Source organism: Pogoniulus pusillus, chromosome 10 (genome assembly GCF_015220805.1).
Source record: "Pogoniulus pusillus isolate bPogPus1 chromosome 10, bPogPus1.pri, whole genome shotgun sequence".
Taxonomy (NCBI): Eukaryota; Metazoa; Chordata; class Aves; order Piciformes; family Lybiidae; genus Pogoniulus; species Pogoniulus pusillus.
In genome coordinates, this window is record NC_087273.1 from 14,790,105 (window position 1) to 14,811,233 (window position 21,129).

At 37.0% G+C, this 21,129-nt stretch overlaps 1 protein-coding gene across 4 annotated transcripts; it reads left to right on the plus strand.

Moving 5' to 3' along the window:
- Positions 1-249: 249 nt before the first annotated feature.
- ABHD18 (abhydrolase domain containing 18) lies at positions 250-20,779 on the plus strand. 4 transcript variants are annotated; one of them, XM_064149987.1, is made up of 13 exons: positions 250-388; positions 1,289-1,397; positions 4,218-4,302; positions 5,354-5,454; positions 6,978-7,056; positions 7,146-7,230; positions 7,982-8,009; positions 10,260-10,398; positions 12,467-12,556; positions 13,264-13,365; positions 14,735-15,113; positions 16,949-17,111; positions 18,034-20,779. In XM_064149987.1, the coding sequence occupies exons 2-13, from the start codon at positions 1,306-1,308 to the stop codon at positions 18,083-18,085; spliced, it is 1,395 nt and encodes a 464-aa protein (XP_064006057.1). In that variant the 5' UTR covers positions 250-388; positions 1,289-1,305; the 3' UTR covers positions 18,086-20,779. The 4 variants fall into 4 exon arrangements, 2 of the variants coding, with proteins under 2 accessions (XP_064006057.1, XP_064006056.1); XM_064149986.1 differs by lacking the exons at positions 250-388; positions 1,289-1,397; positions 4,218-4,302; ... (1 more) ...; positions 6,978-7,056; positions 7,146-7,230 and adding an exon at positions 9,766-9,846; XR_010303743.1 differs by lacking the exons at positions 250-388; positions 1,289-1,397; positions 4,218-4,302; ... (1 more) ...; positions 6,978-7,056; positions 7,146-7,230 and having other exon boundaries at positions 7,988-8,009; positions 18,034-18,200; positions 19,988-20,779.
- The last annotated feature ends 350 nt before the right edge of the window (positions 20,780-21,129 follow it).

Consider the following 21,129-nt stretch of genomic DNA (forward strand, 5'->3'; position numbering starts at 1 on the left):
AAAAAAAAAAACCCCGAAACACAAATCCATGATTTAAATAACACTGCTGCATTGGGTTTGCATAGCAAAGTTGAGTAGTGGAGAGGCTACAGAGTGTGTTGTATACAGGCATCATATAAACTGTTTTGGAGTGTGATGCAGTTATTTAGACCATTTAGTATGGAACATCTGGAAATACTAGAAAATAATGAAAGCTACCTTCCTAACCAAGTAATTGATTATTAAATCTATTGCTTTCTTAGCTCTACACAGATCCTGGACTTTTTTTTTTAACTGCATAACCTGCTGACCAAGAAACCAGATTTGAGGTTTTGGGTTTGGTTTGCCTTTTTTTCTTTTACCTCCTTCCTAATTGGAAGAGCACAGCAGTGGCTCCTTGCTCACTTCAGTAAGTATTACTTTGAAAATAATACTCAGCTTGCCTAAAATTTTGTTGGCCTTTCTTATATTGGAGTTAGTGTTTTTGCTGAAAGAGAAATGACAGTGGTAAGGATTTTGATGGCATGATTTCTTCCTTGAAGGGAGTGGCAGCATCATTTTCAAAGCCATAAGAAATGAGTTGGCCCAAATTAGAAAAGAATGAATAAAATAAGGGTTAGGATTAGGATACCAGTGAAGACAGATTTACAAAATTAAGCTTTGTCTTCATCAGTGACTGAAGCTACTCTTATTTCTTTATCTTTCATGAAGAAGTAATTGTGTAGCTAGGTCTTCTAGCTGTTTAAAACTATATTGTTTCAAGTTGAAAAGGTTTTGCTATCACAATTATATTGAGAGAATCTAGATCAATGCCACTCTGTTTTATCCATTCAAGTCAAATACACTTAGGACTGCTTGAAAATGTAGTTCTGTGCCTCTTCATTTGGCTTGTCATCAATGCTGTAATAAAATTCTAGCTGTATTAGGCACGTTAAATTCCTACTCTGAAATTTCATTCTCCTAAACCAGCTGGAGTTTGTACTAACTACCTTTGCAGTGTTCAAGAAAAGCCTGGATGAGGCACTTAGTGCCATGGTCTAGTTGACTAGATAAGGCTGGGGGATAGGTTGGACTGGATGATCTTGGAGGTCTCTTCCAACTTGGTTGATTCTATGATTCTATGATTTTGTTTCAAATGGGAAGAGTTGACCTGAATGTCAAGATTATCTTCTTGGGAATAAAATCATCTGGCTTTCTGTCTTAGGGATAGCAGAATAAGAACCTACTTTGTTTGATGAACTTGCCTCCCAGCTTTACCTCTTTAACTGCCTTGTTTTTACCTGTTGTGTTGTTTGTGTTTTTTTCCTAGATGTCAGTTTGCTGCTAATGGGTGTAAGTAAATTAGATGTCTTGTACAGAAAGCTGCTCCTCACTAAACTTTTCATCAGAGGATGGGGAAAGCCAGAGGATCTGAAAAGGTGACTTGTTAAAAAGTAACAGCATAAACAGTACTTGAAAGGAAAAAAAAAAAACAAACCACAACCCTTGAAGTTACTATCCTGTATGTAAAAAAGCCGAAATGTGTATGCTTTATTCAGGAAATCAGTTCCCTATTAGGGGAGGAACTGCATTTAAAAGAAGCCTTAAAGAGATTTGCTAAATGTTTGTGTTGAAAGAAGGTCGTCTTGAGAGAGTTTGTGTCTTATTAGGCTTATGCGTATATGGTAACATACTTCAAGCAGCATCTTTGAAAGTGTTTTCTGAAAACACAGCTTGCTGATTTTTTTGAAAGGAATTGTTCTGTTTAAAGAGGATTTTGCAAGCTTTTTTGTAAGTCTCAATAATAACGAGGTTTAAAAGTGTAGGATGTAATCAAAAGTTTCATAGGCCCAAGTAGTACACTCATTCTTCTCCAGATGTCTTGAAAATTAGAAAAAAAAACCTGAGTACCTCTTAATCTTCAAATATTTTCTGATTTTATTAATTAATTAAAATACTTGGAAGCCAACCTCTTGCATTTCTTACATTTGAAAGTTAAGTGAATGTATGTATTCTGTATCATGTAGCTTTTACATAGGAAATGATGAACCTGCAATTCATAAGATAATTTATGTATTTGAAAATCAATAAAGATTTTTTTTAAACAATACTGAAATAAAATCTCATTCACTGTGGATAGCAGTGGAGTCATGCTGGGGTTTAGTGTTTTTTTAATTTTAAGTCCAAGTGAAACACTCTTATGGTGTCACTTGGATTGCTTTGCATGTCATCTTCAGAGGTTTTATCTTCAGTAGCAGACTTTGCTGCAAAATGAGAATGCTGGATTTTAAAAATGTAAGTTTACTTTTATTGGTACAAGCAAAAACTGTGAGTTTTGTTTTGGTTGCAGTACTGGTGTATTCTTTTACCTGTCTCTGTATCTAAAATGGGACATATTATATGTTCCCAGAACACTCTCTTAGAAACTTGGAGAGATGTGATGAAGTTTCACTACACCATCCTTATCTCTTCCCAACACAATTGCTATGGGGGAGCTTCTGGCTAATTCTGCTCCTAGCTGTTGGAATGCTAGGTAAGTTTTAGCTGTATGGGGTGTATAGTCCCCTGAACGCCAGACAGCAATAAAGAAGCACTGCTGCTAGTGCTTATGTTAGCAGCTCTGGCTCTTCCTTTTTTCACAGCCATGTTAAAAACCCTCTCACAAGAGATTAAAAGCTGTGGGAGAAAGATGAGGCAAGCTTGGTTGTCTGAGAAGTAGAAGAAGAATTTGTTCTCTGCTTTGCCTTTGAAGGGGAAGGAAAGCTGTTCCCCAGCAGCCTGTCTTCACCTGTATGAGGAAGGAAGGCTGTTATTTCTTCCTGACCCCTCACACTGGCTAGTGAGAGGAGGGAGTACCACTTCTTACTGTACATGCCCTGTCATACCAGAAACAGTGTCAGTGTTTTCTTTTGGTTTTGAGCTGATCACTCTGAAGCTCCATTACTGCATTTCTTACACTTGAAGCATTAGCTGACTGATATTACACGTTTCCTGCCTAGATGTCATCTGAAGTTTTATGTGCACACCCTCGATGTGATGACTGTCGATGTCCTGATGCTTTAGCTTCAACTCACTAGCAAGAGCTGAAATTCCTCAACACATGCAAGGTTTACTCTTCACCATCCTTCTCTGACTACAGAAGAAATGCATACATGCAGCATTTTTGGATGTTTTCCTGTCAAGCAAAACATCTCTTCATTTAGCTTACCCTTCAGACTCATGTCTCATTCCTTTGTTCTTTTCTCAGACATACTCGATATTCTTCTGTATAAGAAAAGTGAAGGCTGTGTAGTGAAACTGGGTTTGATATTGCAGCAAACTGTATTTTCTTCCTGTCCCTATGAATTGTTTTTCCTGTGGTGTTGGGAAGGTGAACAGATCGTTCCTGTTACACTCACTATTGTTTTATACTTTTCACCCAAATCTGTAGGTTTAGTTGGTCAGGAAACCATAAGACTGAGCAAGTTCTTCTTAGCACAGTGTATTTAAGGTTGAGAAGGCCATCTTGAGGCCATCTAGGCCAAATCCCTATTCAAAACAAAGCTGACTTCTTAATTGATTCAAGTCACCTGGCACCTCATCCATTTGAGTTTGAAAGTCCTTTGAGGATAGAGATTATTAATGATTTCCCTGGACTTTTTTTTTCTTCTGGTGGTTAATCACTACTACTCTGAAACAAAACCACACAGCCATTGCCTCTTGTCCTCTTACTGAACACCCCTGAGGAGAGTCTTGTTTAATTTTCTTTGCTAAGACTTTTCAGCCCATTTAAGTGTCAGAAGTAAGCATCTAGATTTGTCCCTTAGTCTTCTGTTTCCTTGGCAGTTCAAATCTCTTTCCCTCCACCTCTTTCAAAACGCAGAGGATGTGCCACTGGTGTTCCTAGCTGCAAGCTATGCTGCTAACTCCAGTTTACTGTCCACTACAAACCTCATGTAATTTCATGCAAATCTGCTACCTATCTGGGAGGTTCCCAACCCTCCTTGTTGCGTGGGCTCTTCTGTCCTAGGTGCAAGATTTTGCAGTTCTGTTGTTATTTGCTAACGTGTTGTGCCAGCACATGCAGGTCACTCTGAAGGGGAGCCCTGTTTTTAAACTTAAAAACATTTTCCTAGTAGCCTGATTAGTCTGTAAACACAAAGCTGACTTCATAACTTTTTATTTACTTTGTGGCTTACTGCAGCTCCTGAAACTTCATACATATATAAAGTCTCTTATTTTTAGAATAGAAGTTGACTCTTCTCATTTCTTTTCAACAGAATATTTGAATTCAGAAAGATTATTGGAAACAGGGAAAAATGCCAGACGCTGGTTTCCAAAGACTATCCAGTGTTCATTGACAAGGTATTTAAGAGATGATGCAGTTTACTTTCCTGATGGTAGATAAAGGTGGTCAGTTTGGTACTTACCAGGATGCTTTTGTAGGTAAAAGAATTAAATTGTGGTCTCCTGTAGATCTCCATTTCCCTGATGTCTGACGATTATCGCAGCAGGACTTGTTGCTGGGGTTGGCAACTGAAGGCTGGAATTGGGGAGTACATAGAGACAGGGTGATGAACACACCTCTGACAACACTCAGTATTTGATGATCACCAGTTTTCTAATAGGTGGCATTAGCTGACTTCATTGATGTTCCCAGTTGCACTATTCAAGAAAAGGACTTTAGAATTTGTCTGAGAGAGAAGGGGAAGTGAGGCCATAGAGGCAAAAGAAATCGATATAATGTGTGTGATCAGATGTTCCTGATTGGAAAAAGAAGGCTCTCTGTTTCCAAGTGAGCTGTGCAAGTAAAAGTGATTCTTGGTCTGAAGACTTCAGTCTATTAGGTGTGAATAGTGAGTCAGAAGTGAAGGGCAGTGGTCAGTTCTGTGGCAAGCTAAATAACAGTTTGCTGGTTTGATTATTTTTTCAGTTTTGTAATTGAGCTGCTGTGGATAGAATTACAAGACAATGGCAAAAGTAAGAAGTGAGGTTGGAAGGGATGAGCAGTAACATTGGCTGCTAGTGGAGAATAGAAGGAAACGGAATAAAGCAGTGGCTGTACAGACGCTGGTTTACTTTTCCCCTAATAAGTAGATGGGGGGTGGAATGTCAGGTCTAAAAAATGGCTAAAAGAGGGTTAAAAAATGCTCAAAATTTAGCATGTGTTATGGAAATTGTTTAAAATGGGACAGCATTACATTCTGATTCCATTAGCAGGTCATTTAATAAAAGCAAAGCTTGAAACAAATATTTTAACTATGTCGGTAATGTGTATCCACCTATTTAAAATATACTTTAGCTTTGGGGTCTTTTTGAGTACATTTTCATCTTATAACAAATTCTTCTACTTCAAGAGATTTGCTTTCAGAACACTGGTATGAAATACACTGCTGTCATCTTGTTCTCACTGTAGGTTGAGCTGCAGTCCGACTGTAAAATCCTTGAGGGCCACTTTCTTTCCCCGCTAGCTCATTGTGTCCCAGGTATCCTACCAGTTGAATCTCTTGTAGCAAGGTAAGAGAAACCAAGTGACATTTCCTTTCTGAAACTGCTACTGCAGAGACTTAGGAATGTTCTATAAGTAGTATTCTTGGATTTTTTTTTCACTGTTTTTTTCCAAATGAGCAGGATGCTGGAAATGAAGGATGCTGTAGCCAGGACAGTGGTTGGTTGTTATATGCATTGCAAGAGAAGCTGTTTATATGAAATTAGCATATTATATTGTATTTGAATGAACCATTTCAGTCTCCCATTTACATAGAAGAGAAAAATATTGGATGAATACTGAAGTAGTGATCTCATTTAATTGTAGGAAGAAAAATCTGTTGCCTTCATTATTGGCAAGCCAAAAGGAACATCCACAGAAAGGTGGATGATCACTGATAATCAGAAGATCTTGAATGATGTTTTTGCTAGTTTCATATTGGCACTGTTTTGCAACTGAGGAATCAGTTTGGAAAGACAACTTAAGTTCTCTTTGCTTTTAGTTTAAAACTAAACTTTCATGATGGGATTTTTTTCCCAAGCTTTATTTAATAACTTAAAAATTAATCACAAAATGTTGTCAGCTCAGGTTGATAATGGTATTGTCAATTTTATCAGTATTACTCCTTGATATATTTATGTGTATTTAAACATATAACACTAAATAATGTCAGGAAAGGTTTGAGAGGCAAAATTATTGGTTATCTTCCATCTCTCCTCTAGTTAGAGAAAGAAGTTGTCTCTTAACATTATTGGACTAATTATTACCACACTGGAAAACAGAGTATACTGCTTCTTTCTTTATCTGTGTTCTCTTACAGTTTGTCGTCCAGTTATGCTAATTGTTACGTTGGTCTGTGTAGTTAGAGTTTTGAAATGCACTGCAAATCTCCCTTAAGAGATTGTGTTATTTTTTTTCCTCCGGAGCGTAGCACTACTGTAGGTAACACTGCTCCATCTTGTGGGGAAAAATATTAGTGCCTCACAACTGACATTTTTCTTGGTGTTTTTTTTTCCCTCTACAAAGTTAGACTGTAAATGACTTGAGTAGCAGCAGAAGACATTAAGTGGTTTGTGCTGGTTGTACAGAATACTTTCATGGTTTGTCTGAAACGTTGAGCTTTAGAATTTTTAACAAAAAAACCCTAAAAATTGCTCATTCTAATCTTCAATTTCAGCAGTTGTGCCTCGAGGAGAAAAATAGCAGTGCTGCCTAGGAGAGCTAGTTTTACTTGTTTAGGCTGCTCTTCATCTGAAGTTCCATTTCTCCACTCTGCAAAATTTAAATTGTGATGATGAGGTAGTGGTCTTTTTTAGGAACATGATCTTTCATCTTGGCTCCTTTTCCTGCTTGGCATGTATTCTGTCCTACTTTTGGATTCCTTTCTTTGCTGGATGTGTTTATGTAAAACAATATTGCTGAACTGTTGGCAGTTTGCCTGTGTGGGTTATGAAAATACTTTTGTTCCGTCTTTTTTCTTGGATTAGTTTCTCTGGCAAAACTTGTAAATAGTGGTACTTACTTTGCTAAAGTAGGTGTTTGTTTCTCATAGATTTCAGTTTATCATACCCAGAAGATGGAACAGCAAGCACAGACCTGTGTGCATTCATTTAGCGGGCACTGGAGATCATGTGAGTATGTAAAATGTAACATTTTTTGTTATCGAGAAATTAACGAATCAGATTTTATCTTAATGTGTTTTTCTACATCTTATCTCTAGCATTTCTGGAGGAGACGCACGTTAATGGCACGCCCAATGATTAAAGAAGCTTGCATGGCTTCCCTATTGCTAGAAAATCCTTACTATATCCTTTTGTGGAAAGCAAAATTCTCATTCCCAATGGTCTGTCCAGAAGGTGGAAGACTTTTCTTGATGGTATAATTCCTGCTTTGTGGACCACTTCCCATTGGACTCTGCAGTGGATAGAAGAGAGTTATGACTGTTGCATGAAACACATTGCAGCACATAGCTAGTGTAATGTGCTGCTTTTTCACCAAGTATTGCCTTTCTGATTGCTTTCAAAGTGTCTTCTGCAGCTTCTCGTTGTAGTCTTTAGAGTGAGATCAAAGTGCTGATATGATTCCTATAGCCATGACAGACTGAAAACTCTGCATTTATTCCACCACATGCTGTGTGACTTCCGAATATATTAATGAAAGAGAAGAAAGTTTCCTCTCCTGCCTTCCATTCTCAAATGCTTCAACCTTTAGTACCTCAAGTGCCTTATTTTAAGAGTAATTTTTTTTAAAAGAAGTTTAGTCCTGTTTGTCATCAACTCAGTGACTTCTATAACACTGTTATCCTTTTTGATTAAATGGAATCTCTGGTTACAATTTTTTCTACCCATACCCCTGACAAAAGCAAAATCTTACATTGCAAACTACATAGTCAAACTTCCTTTAACTTTAATTCCAGTTAAACTTTAGAAAATTAAGTTTCAAATTGTAACTAATGTGCTGTGTATGTTTGTGATTTATTTTAATTTATGTTTTATTTGAATTACCCAATTTTATTTAAGATATTTTGTTTTACTTTCTTTAACTTGAGCATCCTACATGGCTGTAGAAAACCTAAGGATCAATTGTAAGTATCACTATTACATTTGTGAATATTCTCTTTTCAAAGCACCACTTCTTTTTTTTAATCTCAGGAAGCTCAAAGTAGCCTAAGATTTGGTAGTTTATTAAAAAGAAAAAATCCTCCAGCATAGACCACTTGTAACCTGCTGCTGTCATATTGTTGACCCTATGCTAGGCTGCTTTGTCATTTTTTGTGTTGAGAGCAAAGTGATCAGGAAACCTTAGACAAGATGAGCTTGCAATATAGAGTGAGGTGAATGTCAGTGCAAGGTGGTATCGGATTGTTTTCCCGATTTCACAACTGCACATGCAAATGCTGAGAATGTATTTAAGTCAGCTGTGAATAATCTTTGTTCAGATAGCACACTTTCCTGTTAGATGTGCTAAGATTTTGCTTTTGCAATCTATTTTAAGAGGAACAAAGTCAGACAGATAAATAAATTTAGTGTCTCTTGTTTATTAGTCAGTGGAAACTATCCAACATTCAGTATTTCACAGAAATTGCTCAGGTTTCATAAGTGTGTACATGGAAGCCTAATTAGGCAGTCCTGGCTTTTTGCTTTTCACATTTTCTGAACCACACAGAAGATTCAACAGGTTATGGGTCTGAGGTAAAGCTGTGGTTTTAGCCTACCAGTATTTCTTAAAGTCCAAATATGAGTTGATATTTTAATCCTTTCTAATCCTATCTTGAAGGCTTCACATGAGTAGAAGATTCATAGCAGACAATTTCTTATTAAACTTGTTCATTGTATTGTATTTTTATTAGATCTCCTAGTTTTTATTTGAATTTCAGCATTGGATTTCCTAAATCCAAAAAAGATTTAAAAATTACTCTTAAGGAGATTTAATTCAAAAATAGCTTCTGTTTTTTTCAGAATAGATGTTGAATTTATTATGCTTATTTATTTTGACCTAAGTGCCATGTTTTTGAAGAAAGCTAATTATATTTACCAAGATAATTGTTATAAAATTGGGGGAGGGAGGAGATTTGATAGAAAAACTACTTACATAAATAATATATTTATTATTGCATTTAGAAGTGTAAGATTATGCAAAACTATGTGAGTGAGTCTCTGCTGGAATACATCCATTATTTTGTTTTAGTTTTGGTTTTTCTCCCAGTTATTGAGGATCTGGTGCAGAAGAATAAATTAAATATTTTGGCAAAGGTATTTCCAACTCAGTTTTCAGTTGCCTGGTTTGACAACTGAGTAGCTGCATTCTGTAGAGAAGGGTTCTTTAAAAGGGGAATGTTCATTCTCCTACTCCGATCAGTTGTTGTCACTCCTCAACACAAGGTTACAAAGCAGCAGCAGTGGTTTTAGTTCACGTGCTAGTACTAGTGTTTACCATAGAGCAGTCAGAAAGGTCTGAGGAATCTCATAACAAAGCTGTAGGAAAGAATTACTTTAGCCTATAAATACTGCTCCACAGTTGCTCTGTTCATTTCTCCTGGGGCATGCACAGTAAGCTTTATCCTTGTGCTTCAGAGCGTCTCAAATGTGACTCTATGCTGGCACAAGAGGCCTGTAGCCTGTGTTAACCTGACTGTGATACTGAAAATATTAATTACTCTCTAAAATACTTCTCATTTTTTCCCCCTACTTTTTAGAGTCCCTCTAATGGTTCAGCCAAATAGTTTTCAACTTTTTAAAAAATATATTATTACTTCTTCTGTGTTTTAATGCTTTGCAGTATGCTCCATGAATTTCTCAGTACCATGACAAATTTCCCACTTTACAATTTCATTCTCACAGTGACACTGCTGAGTGCTTCCAAAGCTGACATACTGATTGGTCTTCAAATGTTGTGTGCATTTTTTCAGTGATGTAAACCAGGTAAATAAGAAAACAAGGAAAAAGGATTGTTTCTGCAAATAGCATCTGCCTAGGACTGTAGCATTTTTGCTCTATTTCTAAAAGATTGGTTATAACTGTACAGGGCAGAAGGTTACTTACTACTAATGAGATTCTAGTGTTGGTAGTATCTGTCTCTAGAAGACCAGGCTGTTAGTGATATTACATTAGAGCTTAGCAGGTGTCTATTTCTAGTCCTCGTTTAGATGAAAAAATACAACTTCCAGAGAATCTGAACGTGCTGTATTCTCCTGTTGAATCAACGGGAGATTTCAGCTCCAAAATTCTCTGGGGTTCTCATAGAATTTGTGTAAAAGTATGTATAGAATGATGAGAACTGTCAAAATCTGATCTAGGGAAATAAATTCTGTGTTTTCCTTTTCTGGGGACACAAGACGTTCTTGTTTAAAAAACGTCTCGGATCTGTTTGTGATGGGAGGAGCTCTTGTGCTAGAATCCGCAGCTCTGTTGCACTGGCTGGAGAGAGAAGGCTACGGACCACTAGGGATGACTGGAATATCCATGGGAGGACATGTAAGCTTCTTTATTTCCTGTTCAGTCGTTTCTGTTTTAACTTCTCATTTCGTCCTTTGGCATACAGAAATGATTTGGTTTATAGCGGTTCCTCTCAGAAGTATTTCAAAGTAAACACTTAGAGTCATGAGAAACAAATCGTTGACAATTCTCATGTTCTGTGGTGCTGAATTGGTGTAATCCTCACTAAGTACTGACAAATCATAGAGCCCTTTGTCAGCCGTCTGAGAGGCTTAGTAAGGATATAAACTTCTCCCGTAATGATACTTTTTTATTTCACAAGGAGGGGAAGAGATTGTTTTTTCTGAAAGGTCTATACTGATCAATTGCTAATTCTCTTTTCTTGCCTCCACTGTTCATGCTTAAGCTTTTGTGTTTTAATGCAGTGTGTGAAATGCTTCTTTTCAAAGGCACGTTATAATTGAGGTGACTTTAGTGTTATTTCTGCTCTTGACTTCTGTTTCCACAGTCATTGGGACTGACTAGAGAAGGTTTCTGTGATGGGATGGATAACGTTTTGTGTATGCCTTGTACATACTTGAACTAAACCAACACCTTATTAGGATGATTGAAAGGCTAATACACAGTTAAAATATTTCTGCTTGTGTCTCTCCACATAATCACTGATCTGTGATAAAGAGTACTAAGCTTCTTAAGGCAACATACCTCTGGTTACTGATCTTCCTTGGTTTGTTGTTAGGAGCTAAGTAAAGAATGTTGGTAGTGTCTATTGGAAGGAAAATAAATTTACTCAAAGCACAACTTTGTAACTCTAAATGTACAAAGTGCCTTTGGTTTACAAAAACAACAGCTTTAGTTTTAAATGTGTCCTCTCTGTTTTACTTGTAAATTGAATTGCAATTCCCAAACAGGTGTATGTACCCCATGCTGTGCAGGACACTTCACATGCTGGGCAAATATTACAGGAATAACAAAGCACAATGGCTTATACCTGTGGTCATATACATCATGGGTATAAGAGGCAAGATTTGGTTTTTTCTTTCTTAGTCCAGGAAAGTACATTTTTGGCTAGTCCTGACTCAATTCTGAAATAATTTAAACCCAGGAAAATAAAGCAGAGAAATAAAGGTTGCCTAGGGATGTGGTGGAAGCCCCATCTCTGGAGGTCTTTAAGGCCAGGCTGGATGCAGCTCTGAGTAACCTGATTTAGTGTGAGGTGTTCCTGCCCATGGCAGGGAGGGGTGGAACTGGATGATCCTTGAGGTCCCTTCCAGCCCTGACAATTCTATGATTCATATTTGGTGTTGATCATCTGTAGCATGAGTTTTAAAACAGAGGTTAGGGAGCATTAATTCAGTTCTACTGTAACTAAGAAGGAGGAAGTCTGGGTGTCAGAACATAGATTGTTTTGTAACTTTTTTATTAATAGTTCAGGCGTAACAATCCATTTATTAGAACACCTGGCACAGACACAGGGTATTTTGCATTAAGGGTTTTACACTGTGTTTCCTTTAGAGCAGTGAGATAAAACCTGTCAAGAACATACTACATAGGGGACCTCTATGTGTTGAGCTTCTTTGCTGTTTTTTTTTTCTGTGATATGCAGAACATTCACAAAAGTGTGTTCTGAGAACTCATGTAAAATAATAAAGTTCAAAGGACAGCAAAAGAATCCACTTAATGTGCTGAATTACTTCTCCACATTCTTTCTCAGTATACAAATTTTAAAAGTGTAGAATTTTAAGTAGCCTTTCTCACAGGTTGCCTTCCTCTTGCCTTGAAGTAAGCTTGTCGGAGCGTGATGAAAAGGCTTTATAGCTGTTTTTCATGAGTTTAAAAACAACTAAAAGGTCATAATAAATATTCCATTGGGAATTTTTATAGCAAAGCCATGTTCTGCCTTGAAATCCATCCTGTCCAGAACAATGCTTATTTTGAGGGGAAATCACTGAAGAATAGGATTTTTGAAAGTATATCCAGCTGTCACAGTTCTTAGCTGCTTTGGCACTGCACATTTGTTTGGCACTGTATAAACCAGGTGAGATCATTCTTTTTGCCATATTGTGAATTCAATATTAAAATAAGTAATAAGTGCCTTTGATTCTAGATGGCTTCACTGGCAGTGACAAACTGGCCTAAACCATTGCCATTGATTCCCTGTCTTTCCTGGTCAACAGCTTCTGCAGTCTTCACTACGGTAATTAACACATACTTTTGGTAATAGACTAGAATGTAATCAAGTGTTTAACCTGAAGGTTTGGGCTGGCCATGGCCACTTTCTCAATTAGGGCATTTCATCACTCTTCAACCTCTATTAGTGACTAGTGGCAAAGCCCACCCTTCCTGCTCAGATGTAAAACACATGATAAGGAAGGTAGCTCTCAGCTAATTCCATGGATCATGTACCAAATTAGGGGCTGGTTTGTGGAACAGTGGTTAGACTCTTGGTTTGGATGTGAGAAGGTGAGGAAGCAAGCCATGAAAATATGCTTGCCTCTGCTCAAAGCTTGTCTTGAATAGTGGGCTGATGCTACTGCTGCTATCATCAGGGGTACCCTGCTGCCAGGGTAGGTGAACGACTAGACTCGCTTTGACACCCATTGTGAGTATAACCTAGTCTAGACGTGTCTAAACCCTAAGTGGGACTGTTTTCTGCCTTCTCTTTGTTTTCTTTTTTATTTGGTTGGTTTTTAAAAGGGAGATGGGTTTCCATGTCCTGTGTTATAACATGTGCTTATACTTTGATTCCAGTAGTTTCTAAGGGCTATCTGGAAACCTGAGCAGAATTCTATGGGGAAAAATAGAGTGAAGACAAGAACAGATCCATTTTTCTCTGTACAGCGTTATTTGAGAATGATCTCTGGGCTTTACTTGTGTACTGGATGCTTGTGTTTGTCACCTCAGGGCGTGTTGAGCAAGGCAGTGAACTGGAGAGAGCTAGAGAAACAGTATTTTACACAAACTGTTTATGAAGAAGAAATCATTCAAATGCTGGAATACTGTGGAGTAAGTATAGTTTACTTGCTGTATTTGCAAATATTTACATGTGCAAATCTAACAAATACCATAACTTCTTTCTTTCTTCCAATAAAAGTAGCCAGTTGTTATCCAAAGCACATTTGCCTGTTTCCTTATGCTTTTGATAAATGTAACATTTGAAAGAAAACCTTCAGAAAAGCAGAAGCTAACATTTTGATTTTGTATAACCTGTGTTGAGGATAGCCCTTCCTACAAGTTTTTTTCCATGACCACATAAAATGAATTCTAATGAATGCAACATAAAATTAATTCAATCAAAGCATTGAACCTGCAGGTAATATTTCCCAGTAACTGGCTTTATAGTCTGCAAAATCAATAGCCTTGTGTGCAAATATAAAAACATGATTTATTACCCTTTGAAGCAATTGCTTCTGAATATTCAGTGCTGCAGAATATTTTTAATATATAGCAACATTAAGCTACTTCTCTAGTGTGTTCAGAGTGGTAGGTCTCTCTATTTCTGTTCCTCTGTGTGACACCAGCCCACCCTCAGCTTTTAGACCTTGACTACACAGGCAGTTGGGATATGCATGAGGTAGAACTTCTGTAGTTAGCTTCTCACTGCTTACACAATATAATTTATTGTCTGCATGGTGATTTCTTTGGGGTTTTTTTCTTCTTTCTTTACTCTTTTTGACTAGGGTTGAAAGACTCTTCCCATGATGAATTTTGTTGCCTATCACTCTTCCAGATTGTACTGAAAGCTTCCTGAGAACTACTTGCATGTTTTAACACTGTCTGTAGACATTTCTAGTAAATGACCCTTCTCCTAAGAATCTTTGTGACAGTCCTTTTAAAATAACTTAGAACTGAAGAAGAGGGGCCAAAATGGAGTTAGTTACTTAGGCATTTGACATTTTTGAGTCAAATGCACTCCAGGAACACTGATGGAGCAGACAAAATAACAAAACATTTCAAGATGTTCAGATTGAGTCCTAGTAGTTTGAGACAGTAGATTTTTCAGTTTTAAGCCTAATATTAGACTTTGTTATATATATTTATTGCCCAGAAATTTAAGCTTAAATGACTGGAATTACAAAGTAGGAGTTTAATTTAGAATTAATCCAAATCATTTGTGTCTTAAGCTACTATACCTAAGTACTTCCTGCAGGTTTTTAAGCTGGCAGAAATGTGGAATGAAATAATGAATAGGTTATAACGATCAGGATTTAACTGAGTGCCATGCAAGCTGAGAATAACAAACACCATGAGCAGTGAGTGGTTTGTATCTTAACCTTTCATGTTCTTTTAAAGTATTGAGTTGATCTTTAAAATTAGGTTAACCAATGGGTTTAAAGGAGAAACTGTTGATAAATGAAATCTTGTCTTTGTTTAGACGGATTCTTTCAAGATGGGACAAGACTTTGTTAAAAACTTCCCTGAGAGCGTGGGCAGTCTGGAGGATGTGGATTTTACTTCCAGAATGTTTGACCTTGATTCCTCAAACAAGATTGTATCTAAGGAAGCTGTTCACAGCTTTGCCACAAATAAAAATACTCTAAGTGCCTCATCAGAAAGACTCTTAATACAAGAAGCTCCTAAAATGCAGTGCATAAATCAAACCTTTTCAACCAGTAGCAGTAGCAATAAAAACTTCACCATCCCACAAGGACACTGGATAAATAAAAGAAGAAAGAGTGACACTTTGCAGAGAGAATCCTTAAGGTTCATGAAAGGAGTAATGGATGAATGTACCCATGTAGCTAACTTCTCAGGTATGTGTTTATTTGTTTGAGTGTGAAGTTTGGAAAACTGGATAAAATTAGATGGAAGGAAAGGTGTTTTCTTCATTTTCCTTTGTGTAAACCTCTTGGTGCCTTAGCTGAAATATGAAAATACCCCAAATAGTTTTCAGTAGCATTGCTATCACTCCATTTCCTAACTGTTTTTCTGTTTCTTCTTAATGACCAACTAATGAGAAAGTGAAAGGAAAAAAATTGCCTCTCAGTATCTTTGCTCATTTTTGTTCTGCTGTGCTATGGATATTTTCAGATGTGAGTTAGTGCAAGTTTGTATTATTTAAAAGAACAAAACATTTGTGTGATGGAATAATAAATAGAAGTATTAAACCTGCTAATTCTAAATTTGAAACAGCTTCAAGTAAATCTCATAAAGTAGGTAGAAAATAGCACACACAGGTGAGAACCAAGCTTGAATGATACTTTCAGACAAGTGTGATAGTGCAAATGCATAGAGGTCCTTCTAGGGTGATGCAGTCTGGTGAACATAGTGTTTCCCAAGACAGGCATGGCACACAGAGGGAGCTGGAGTCCAGGGACACTTCGATGAACATGGGTTTCTTCATGTCCAGGATGAATTCCTTTCAAAGACTCACTTGCAGACAATGTAAAGAAGTGATTTCTTCCTAGGAATTTAAAGGGTTTTGCTGGAGTGGAGGTGTGGAATTGCCTGTGTGTGTGCCAGTCCACTACCCACAGAAGACTTTGGCGTCAGCCAGACTTCTGACAGACTTGTCTTTGAATGTCAAAACATCCTTGATACTGAGACCTTGTGCCACCTCATGTTTTCTTTCTGCCATTCAGTGATCTAGTGGTAGATGTTGCTGCACTAGCATAGCTTTATTGACCTGGCCAGTGGCCCACATCACTGCTAGCCAAGGATGTTTTGTGACAAATACTAGTGAACTGCATTCTGTAATGCTTTAGAAGTTATTTTAGCAGACAGGGGAAAAAAACCCTGTACTCTTTATTCTAAGTACAGACACTCTTGTTTATTTAGACACTTATCCAGGTATCACTTAGCTAAAGCACTGACCTTGAAACTTAAGAGGATCTGTGATCGTAATGCACTTGTCAAAGAGATCTAGTCCTTCGTGTCATTTGTCTCCCAGGTCTCTTCATGCCTTGGGAGACATTGCATCCTCTCTTATCCTTGAAGGGAAGCTTCAGAAAATCTAACTAACCTTCAGCTTCATAGAAAACTGAATGGAAGACTAAAATTTATCTTTTCATTGCATACTCTCTGTTTCTGACCTAGCATATACAAAATGAGAGAGTCTCGATTGTTTGTGACAACCCATTGTCAAACACCTTGACTGGTCACTCTTTACCATACTACATGTATTCTTTTTGAAAAGACAGCTGTTCTGTGTTCATCATTTTGATGTTATTCCTGTCAGTAATCTGATTGGCATAATTTTAGCTGTAACGATTAAATGTAACCAATAAAATGTAACTTCTACTCTATTGAATTTTAGATATTTCCTAGTTCTTCTCACTGAAAAAAAGAGCTCTCAAGACACCTGACCTGAATGCTGCAGAGTTCTTTTGATAACAATGACATTTCTTCTATCATTCCTCAAAGACTGGCAAAGTTTTCTGCTTTAAGGGAGGAAAGGGGATTGATGAATTTGTTTTTCTACTGATGCCTCTGCTACTGTAATGTCAAAACTGGATATATTCTGCTGTAGATGTTAGAAAATACAATGTTATTTAAGCTTAGAATCAAGCGTTTTTACAACAGAAATTTCGCCTGATGTGTTGCTATTTCTTACCTTAGATAAATTCAGTTTGGATTTGTTTTTCTTTAGTTCCAGTTGACCCAAGTTTGATCATAGTTGTACAAGCTAAGGAGGATGCATATATTCCTCGAACTGGGGTGCGCAGCCTTCAGGAAATTTGGCCTGGGTGTGAAATCAGGTATCTAGATGGAGGTCATGTCAGTGCCTACCTCTTCAAACAAGGACTCTTTAGGTAAGGTGAACAGAAACATTTCAAAGTAGTTGAAAGCTTGAAACTCTAATTTAGAGATATAAATTTTCTTCTAAAGCAAGTCTGTAATTAGTCTAAATCAACAAATACTAAATAATGCTTTGAAGAACAAGTTATTGGATAAGAGAATATCAGCATTTCTGTTTTATGAGCGAAGGTGAGATGTGACATAGCTTGTTTTGTTCAGTAAGACAAAGACAACAGTTTTCCTCTGAAAGCTTTTAGGTAGTTCATTTGCTGGACGCTAAGAAGTATTTTCTAGGCAGTGACTGCTTATGTTGTATCACACAGCTGCTTTCTTTTTGCAGATGTTGTCTTCTGAGAATTAAAATACTATTTTGACTGCAGATGCCTAGTACTTGCATGAGTTCTTGCCTAGGCATTGACTTTGTGAAGAGAGTTATATAAATCTGTTACATAAATGCAGTTCCTTGTGCTGTTAATTTTAAGAGATAAGGAATTAGTTACGACACTACATCCCATTTAGGAAGTCTTAGCAACTGCAAAAAGGAGTAGCAATATACTAGGTCAAGGGATGCTAACCACTAGCTTATTGCTATTTAAAACTTCAGCCTTACTTTATGACAATTGCTCAAAATTTGTGAATTCTTCATCTCTTTGACCTATTTCCTGATATGTTTGCCTAGAAAACTCCTAATCCATTAACAAATGCACTTGTATTAAGTCAGTAAACAGTCTCACTCATTCCTAAACAGAAATACATTACTGGCACGAAGTGAGAGGCCCCAGAAATCAGTAGAGGAGAAAAGACTACCTAATACCATATTTTGATTGAATATTGTTTTGAAATTGTGATCATGGCTTTGTAAACACATGGAAATTGGCCACTTAGTCCTGTTCTTTCCCAAGTTATACAAATGGTTCTCTGTTTTCTTTGTTTTAGACAAGCTATTTATGATGCCTTTGACCGCTTCCTTCAGAAATACACCGTTTGAAAACCTTCATACCAAATTCAAACTGATCTCATTTGTATTTCCACTTACTGGAACTTGTATTTGGAAAACAAAGCCTCTTGCAACATTGAGTAGATGATCAGTGACTTCGTTGTAGGTAACAATTACCAAACATGGTGCAGTACCAGCATTGCTTTCATTTCAACCAAATGCCATTCTGACACACTTCCTTCAGCTTTACCTGTGGAAAAATGATGGCAGCATTTGTTAGTGCATGGATGGTTCATCTCCTTCCTGTTCAAACACATTGTGTATTCCCTTAACTCTGAATAAATTCTGAATTGTGCATCAGTTGAAAATAGATCAGTCTAAACACTCAAAGAATGTAACATTTCTGCAGGGCTAAGATACTCTGGTATTTAGTGTTATTTCTGGTTTGTTCTGGGTACTTTGGTTTCCTCTTGCATCGTCATCCCCTTGCTGTTCCTGTTGTGTTGTACTATGGCTTTGCCAGCGCTTGGCCTTTTGTGTTTGTCACTGATTTTCTCTATTGTGAGTTAAAAATGAGCTATGACAGAAGTGGCAACATCAAATCTTACAAAGAGAGACTTCAAAATTCAGTGAAGAGTGATAGAGAGGCATTTTCATTCGATGTGTCCATGAGATTTTTCTGCTGCTGAATTTAACTCTGCCGTTCCAGAAGAGTCATGTAGTAATTCAGCTACTGGCTTCACAAAACTGGAATAAGGGAAAATTAAGTGTCTAGTAGTTAATTGTTTACAGACATTTGGTTGGATAACTTTTTCTTCTAGTTTTTGGCTGTTGCTTTTTTTTTCAAGTGCTCAAGGAAATAAAAATGTGATCATTTTTCTGTAGAAACAGTGGCACAAAAAGTCTGATTCTAAGCATTTAAATGAAGAGCAGATTATATGGTGCTATGAAGACCTGTTGGAAGTATTTCAACAGAGGTCCTTTTTAAAGTGCACTCAGTGCTGATATGCAAAATACTGTTTCAATGTATAATATTAAAAATGTCTTTGAGACTAAGTGGTATCAAAACAGGTCAGCTCCTTATTTTCCAACACTTTTACTAATTGGATGGAAAATGGAAACAAATAGGGTAAGGAACACAGTTAACAAAATCCAGAGTTTGCCATTAACCTCTTTTGGAATAAAAATGCCAACTAATTACAGTAGAGGAAAAGATTGCCATGCATCAACTATGATATCTCTCTCCACCTTATTTTGTGGTAATCCCCCATGGGATTCTTTTAAAGACAAGTTGAAAACTGAAACACTTCAGTATTAATTTTAATATCATAATGACCAGAGTTGCACAGAAACAAAGAGGAAAAAAAACAGCCTGTTGTACACCTTTCAGATCAAGCACTTTATTGATCTCCATGGTTAGCATAATGTTTTTTAACAGGCAGAGCATGAAGCGAGCAAAGCTCAGCTTGTAGAAATACATCGCCTTGAATTTTAGTCAGGCAGACAAGACTAGTAAGAAATCAAGGTTCACTTGGAAAAAATCAGATAAGTACAGGTAAAACTGAAGTGCAACAGTTTGTAGTAGCCCAAAATATTTAACATGCAAATTCACTCATAAATTAATTTCTATTCTCTTGAAAATTAAATTGCTTAAGTGATTTTTTGTAATTTCTTTAGATGCTGTTGGTTTCTCTATATTGGGAGCAAACGTAAAGTGACTAGCACATTAAAACAGAGTAAAACATTGAATGTTGGAAGGTTTGAAAACAGAGTTAAGTAAGGTAACAAATAGAACATAACAGGTTTGAATGCTGTACTGAAAGATTTATGGGCTTGATGTGTTACAAGCTCATTCATCAGCAGAGTGTGTTACAACTGTCTGCTGTTCACCGGCTTTTTTAGATCTCACATTTTAAATGTATTTATATGCTTTATGTCCTGTTTCTGTTGCAGCTATGAGAAAGGGAGATAACTGGTGGCAAGGGAAAGGGCTTGAACAAATGGAAGAGAGAAAAGGCAGATTTTGTAAGGCAGGGAGTAAGCGCACAAAAATCAACTTCTCTACCCTACAAAGTATAACATCCAAAGTAAATATTTTCAAAGCGCACAATACTAGGAATCACACAACTGGTGGGAACTTGACATCCTGAGGTTAGTGTTCTGATGATATTACTAACAAGGTTTAACTTGCCAAAAGAGCATACTGCTCACAGAAGCAGATTTATGCCAATGCAGCTCCTGTTTGTGAGAGTGTCTTTTTGGGTAAGTAGTGAAAGGCTGGTCTGGGACCAGAATGCAAAATCCTACTTTGCTGTGTAGCTCAAGTAGTATTGCCAAATGTGAAAGCCCAGTAAGAAGCATCTAAGAAATATCTCAGGTTGGAATAACAAAAGGGAAAAATAAGTTCTGTGGTCTTTTCCTGCCAGTTATCAGACACAGGAGGCTATTAATTGGTCTGTGGAGGGGGAAGTCTTGCTGTGTAAATGTTTTTAACCTTTGGAAAATTGACTTTTTAAAACAGATTTTAAGGTTAAATCCTCAGAAAGTGTTATTAATAATCCATTTTGATGTAAAATGAGAATGTGATTTTAATCCAGCAATTGCCTGAGAAAAATATTGGGCTAAGGTTCCTGCACTTAATCCAAACAGCAGGTAAACCATTCTGTATGCCTGAAATTGATTGTAAAATTTGCCTTGATTATTTTTTGGTTTTAATGTTTTTCAATAAAAGTGCTAAAAAACCCAGCTAAGTGTGAGCTTTTTTGGTTCTGCTTAACAGGAATTCAGAATGCATCTCACTATCATCCTGTAAGCCTTTTTATCCCTACTAGTGCTGTAGCACAAGGAGAGTAGTTAATCCACAGCAAGAGATAAAAGCTTCACATAACAAACAGTGATGCTGCTTTCATGTTTCTCGGTGTGCAGTACCTGCTCAAGAAAGTAAGCTTGTATCATCTAATTAAAATACAATTGTGATTCCAACTTTATACTGTTTTCTTCAGTAGCTTCGTTGTGCTAGAATTTCCTGAGTGTATTTAAAATCTCTTCTACTTTTAAAAGAATCCACAATCTGTACAACTTCCTCCTGCTTGCTG

What these genes read in the sequence shown, in the direction of transcription:
- ABHD18 (XM_064149987.1), top strand. Translation starts at nt 1,306, where the DNA reads ATGGGTGTAAGTAAATTAGATGTCTTGTACAGAAAGCTGCTCCTCACT. An exon ending in GTTGAATCTCTTGTAGCAAG is followed by an intron (nt 5,455 to 6,977) that starts GTAAGAGAAACC and finishes TGTTTCTCATAG; the next exon opens with ATTTCAGTTTATCATACCCA. An exon ending in CTTCTGCAGTCTTCACTACG is followed by an intron (nt 12,557 to 13,263) that starts GTAATTAACACA and finishes TTGTCACCTCAG; the next exon opens with GGCGTGTTGAGCAAGGCAGT.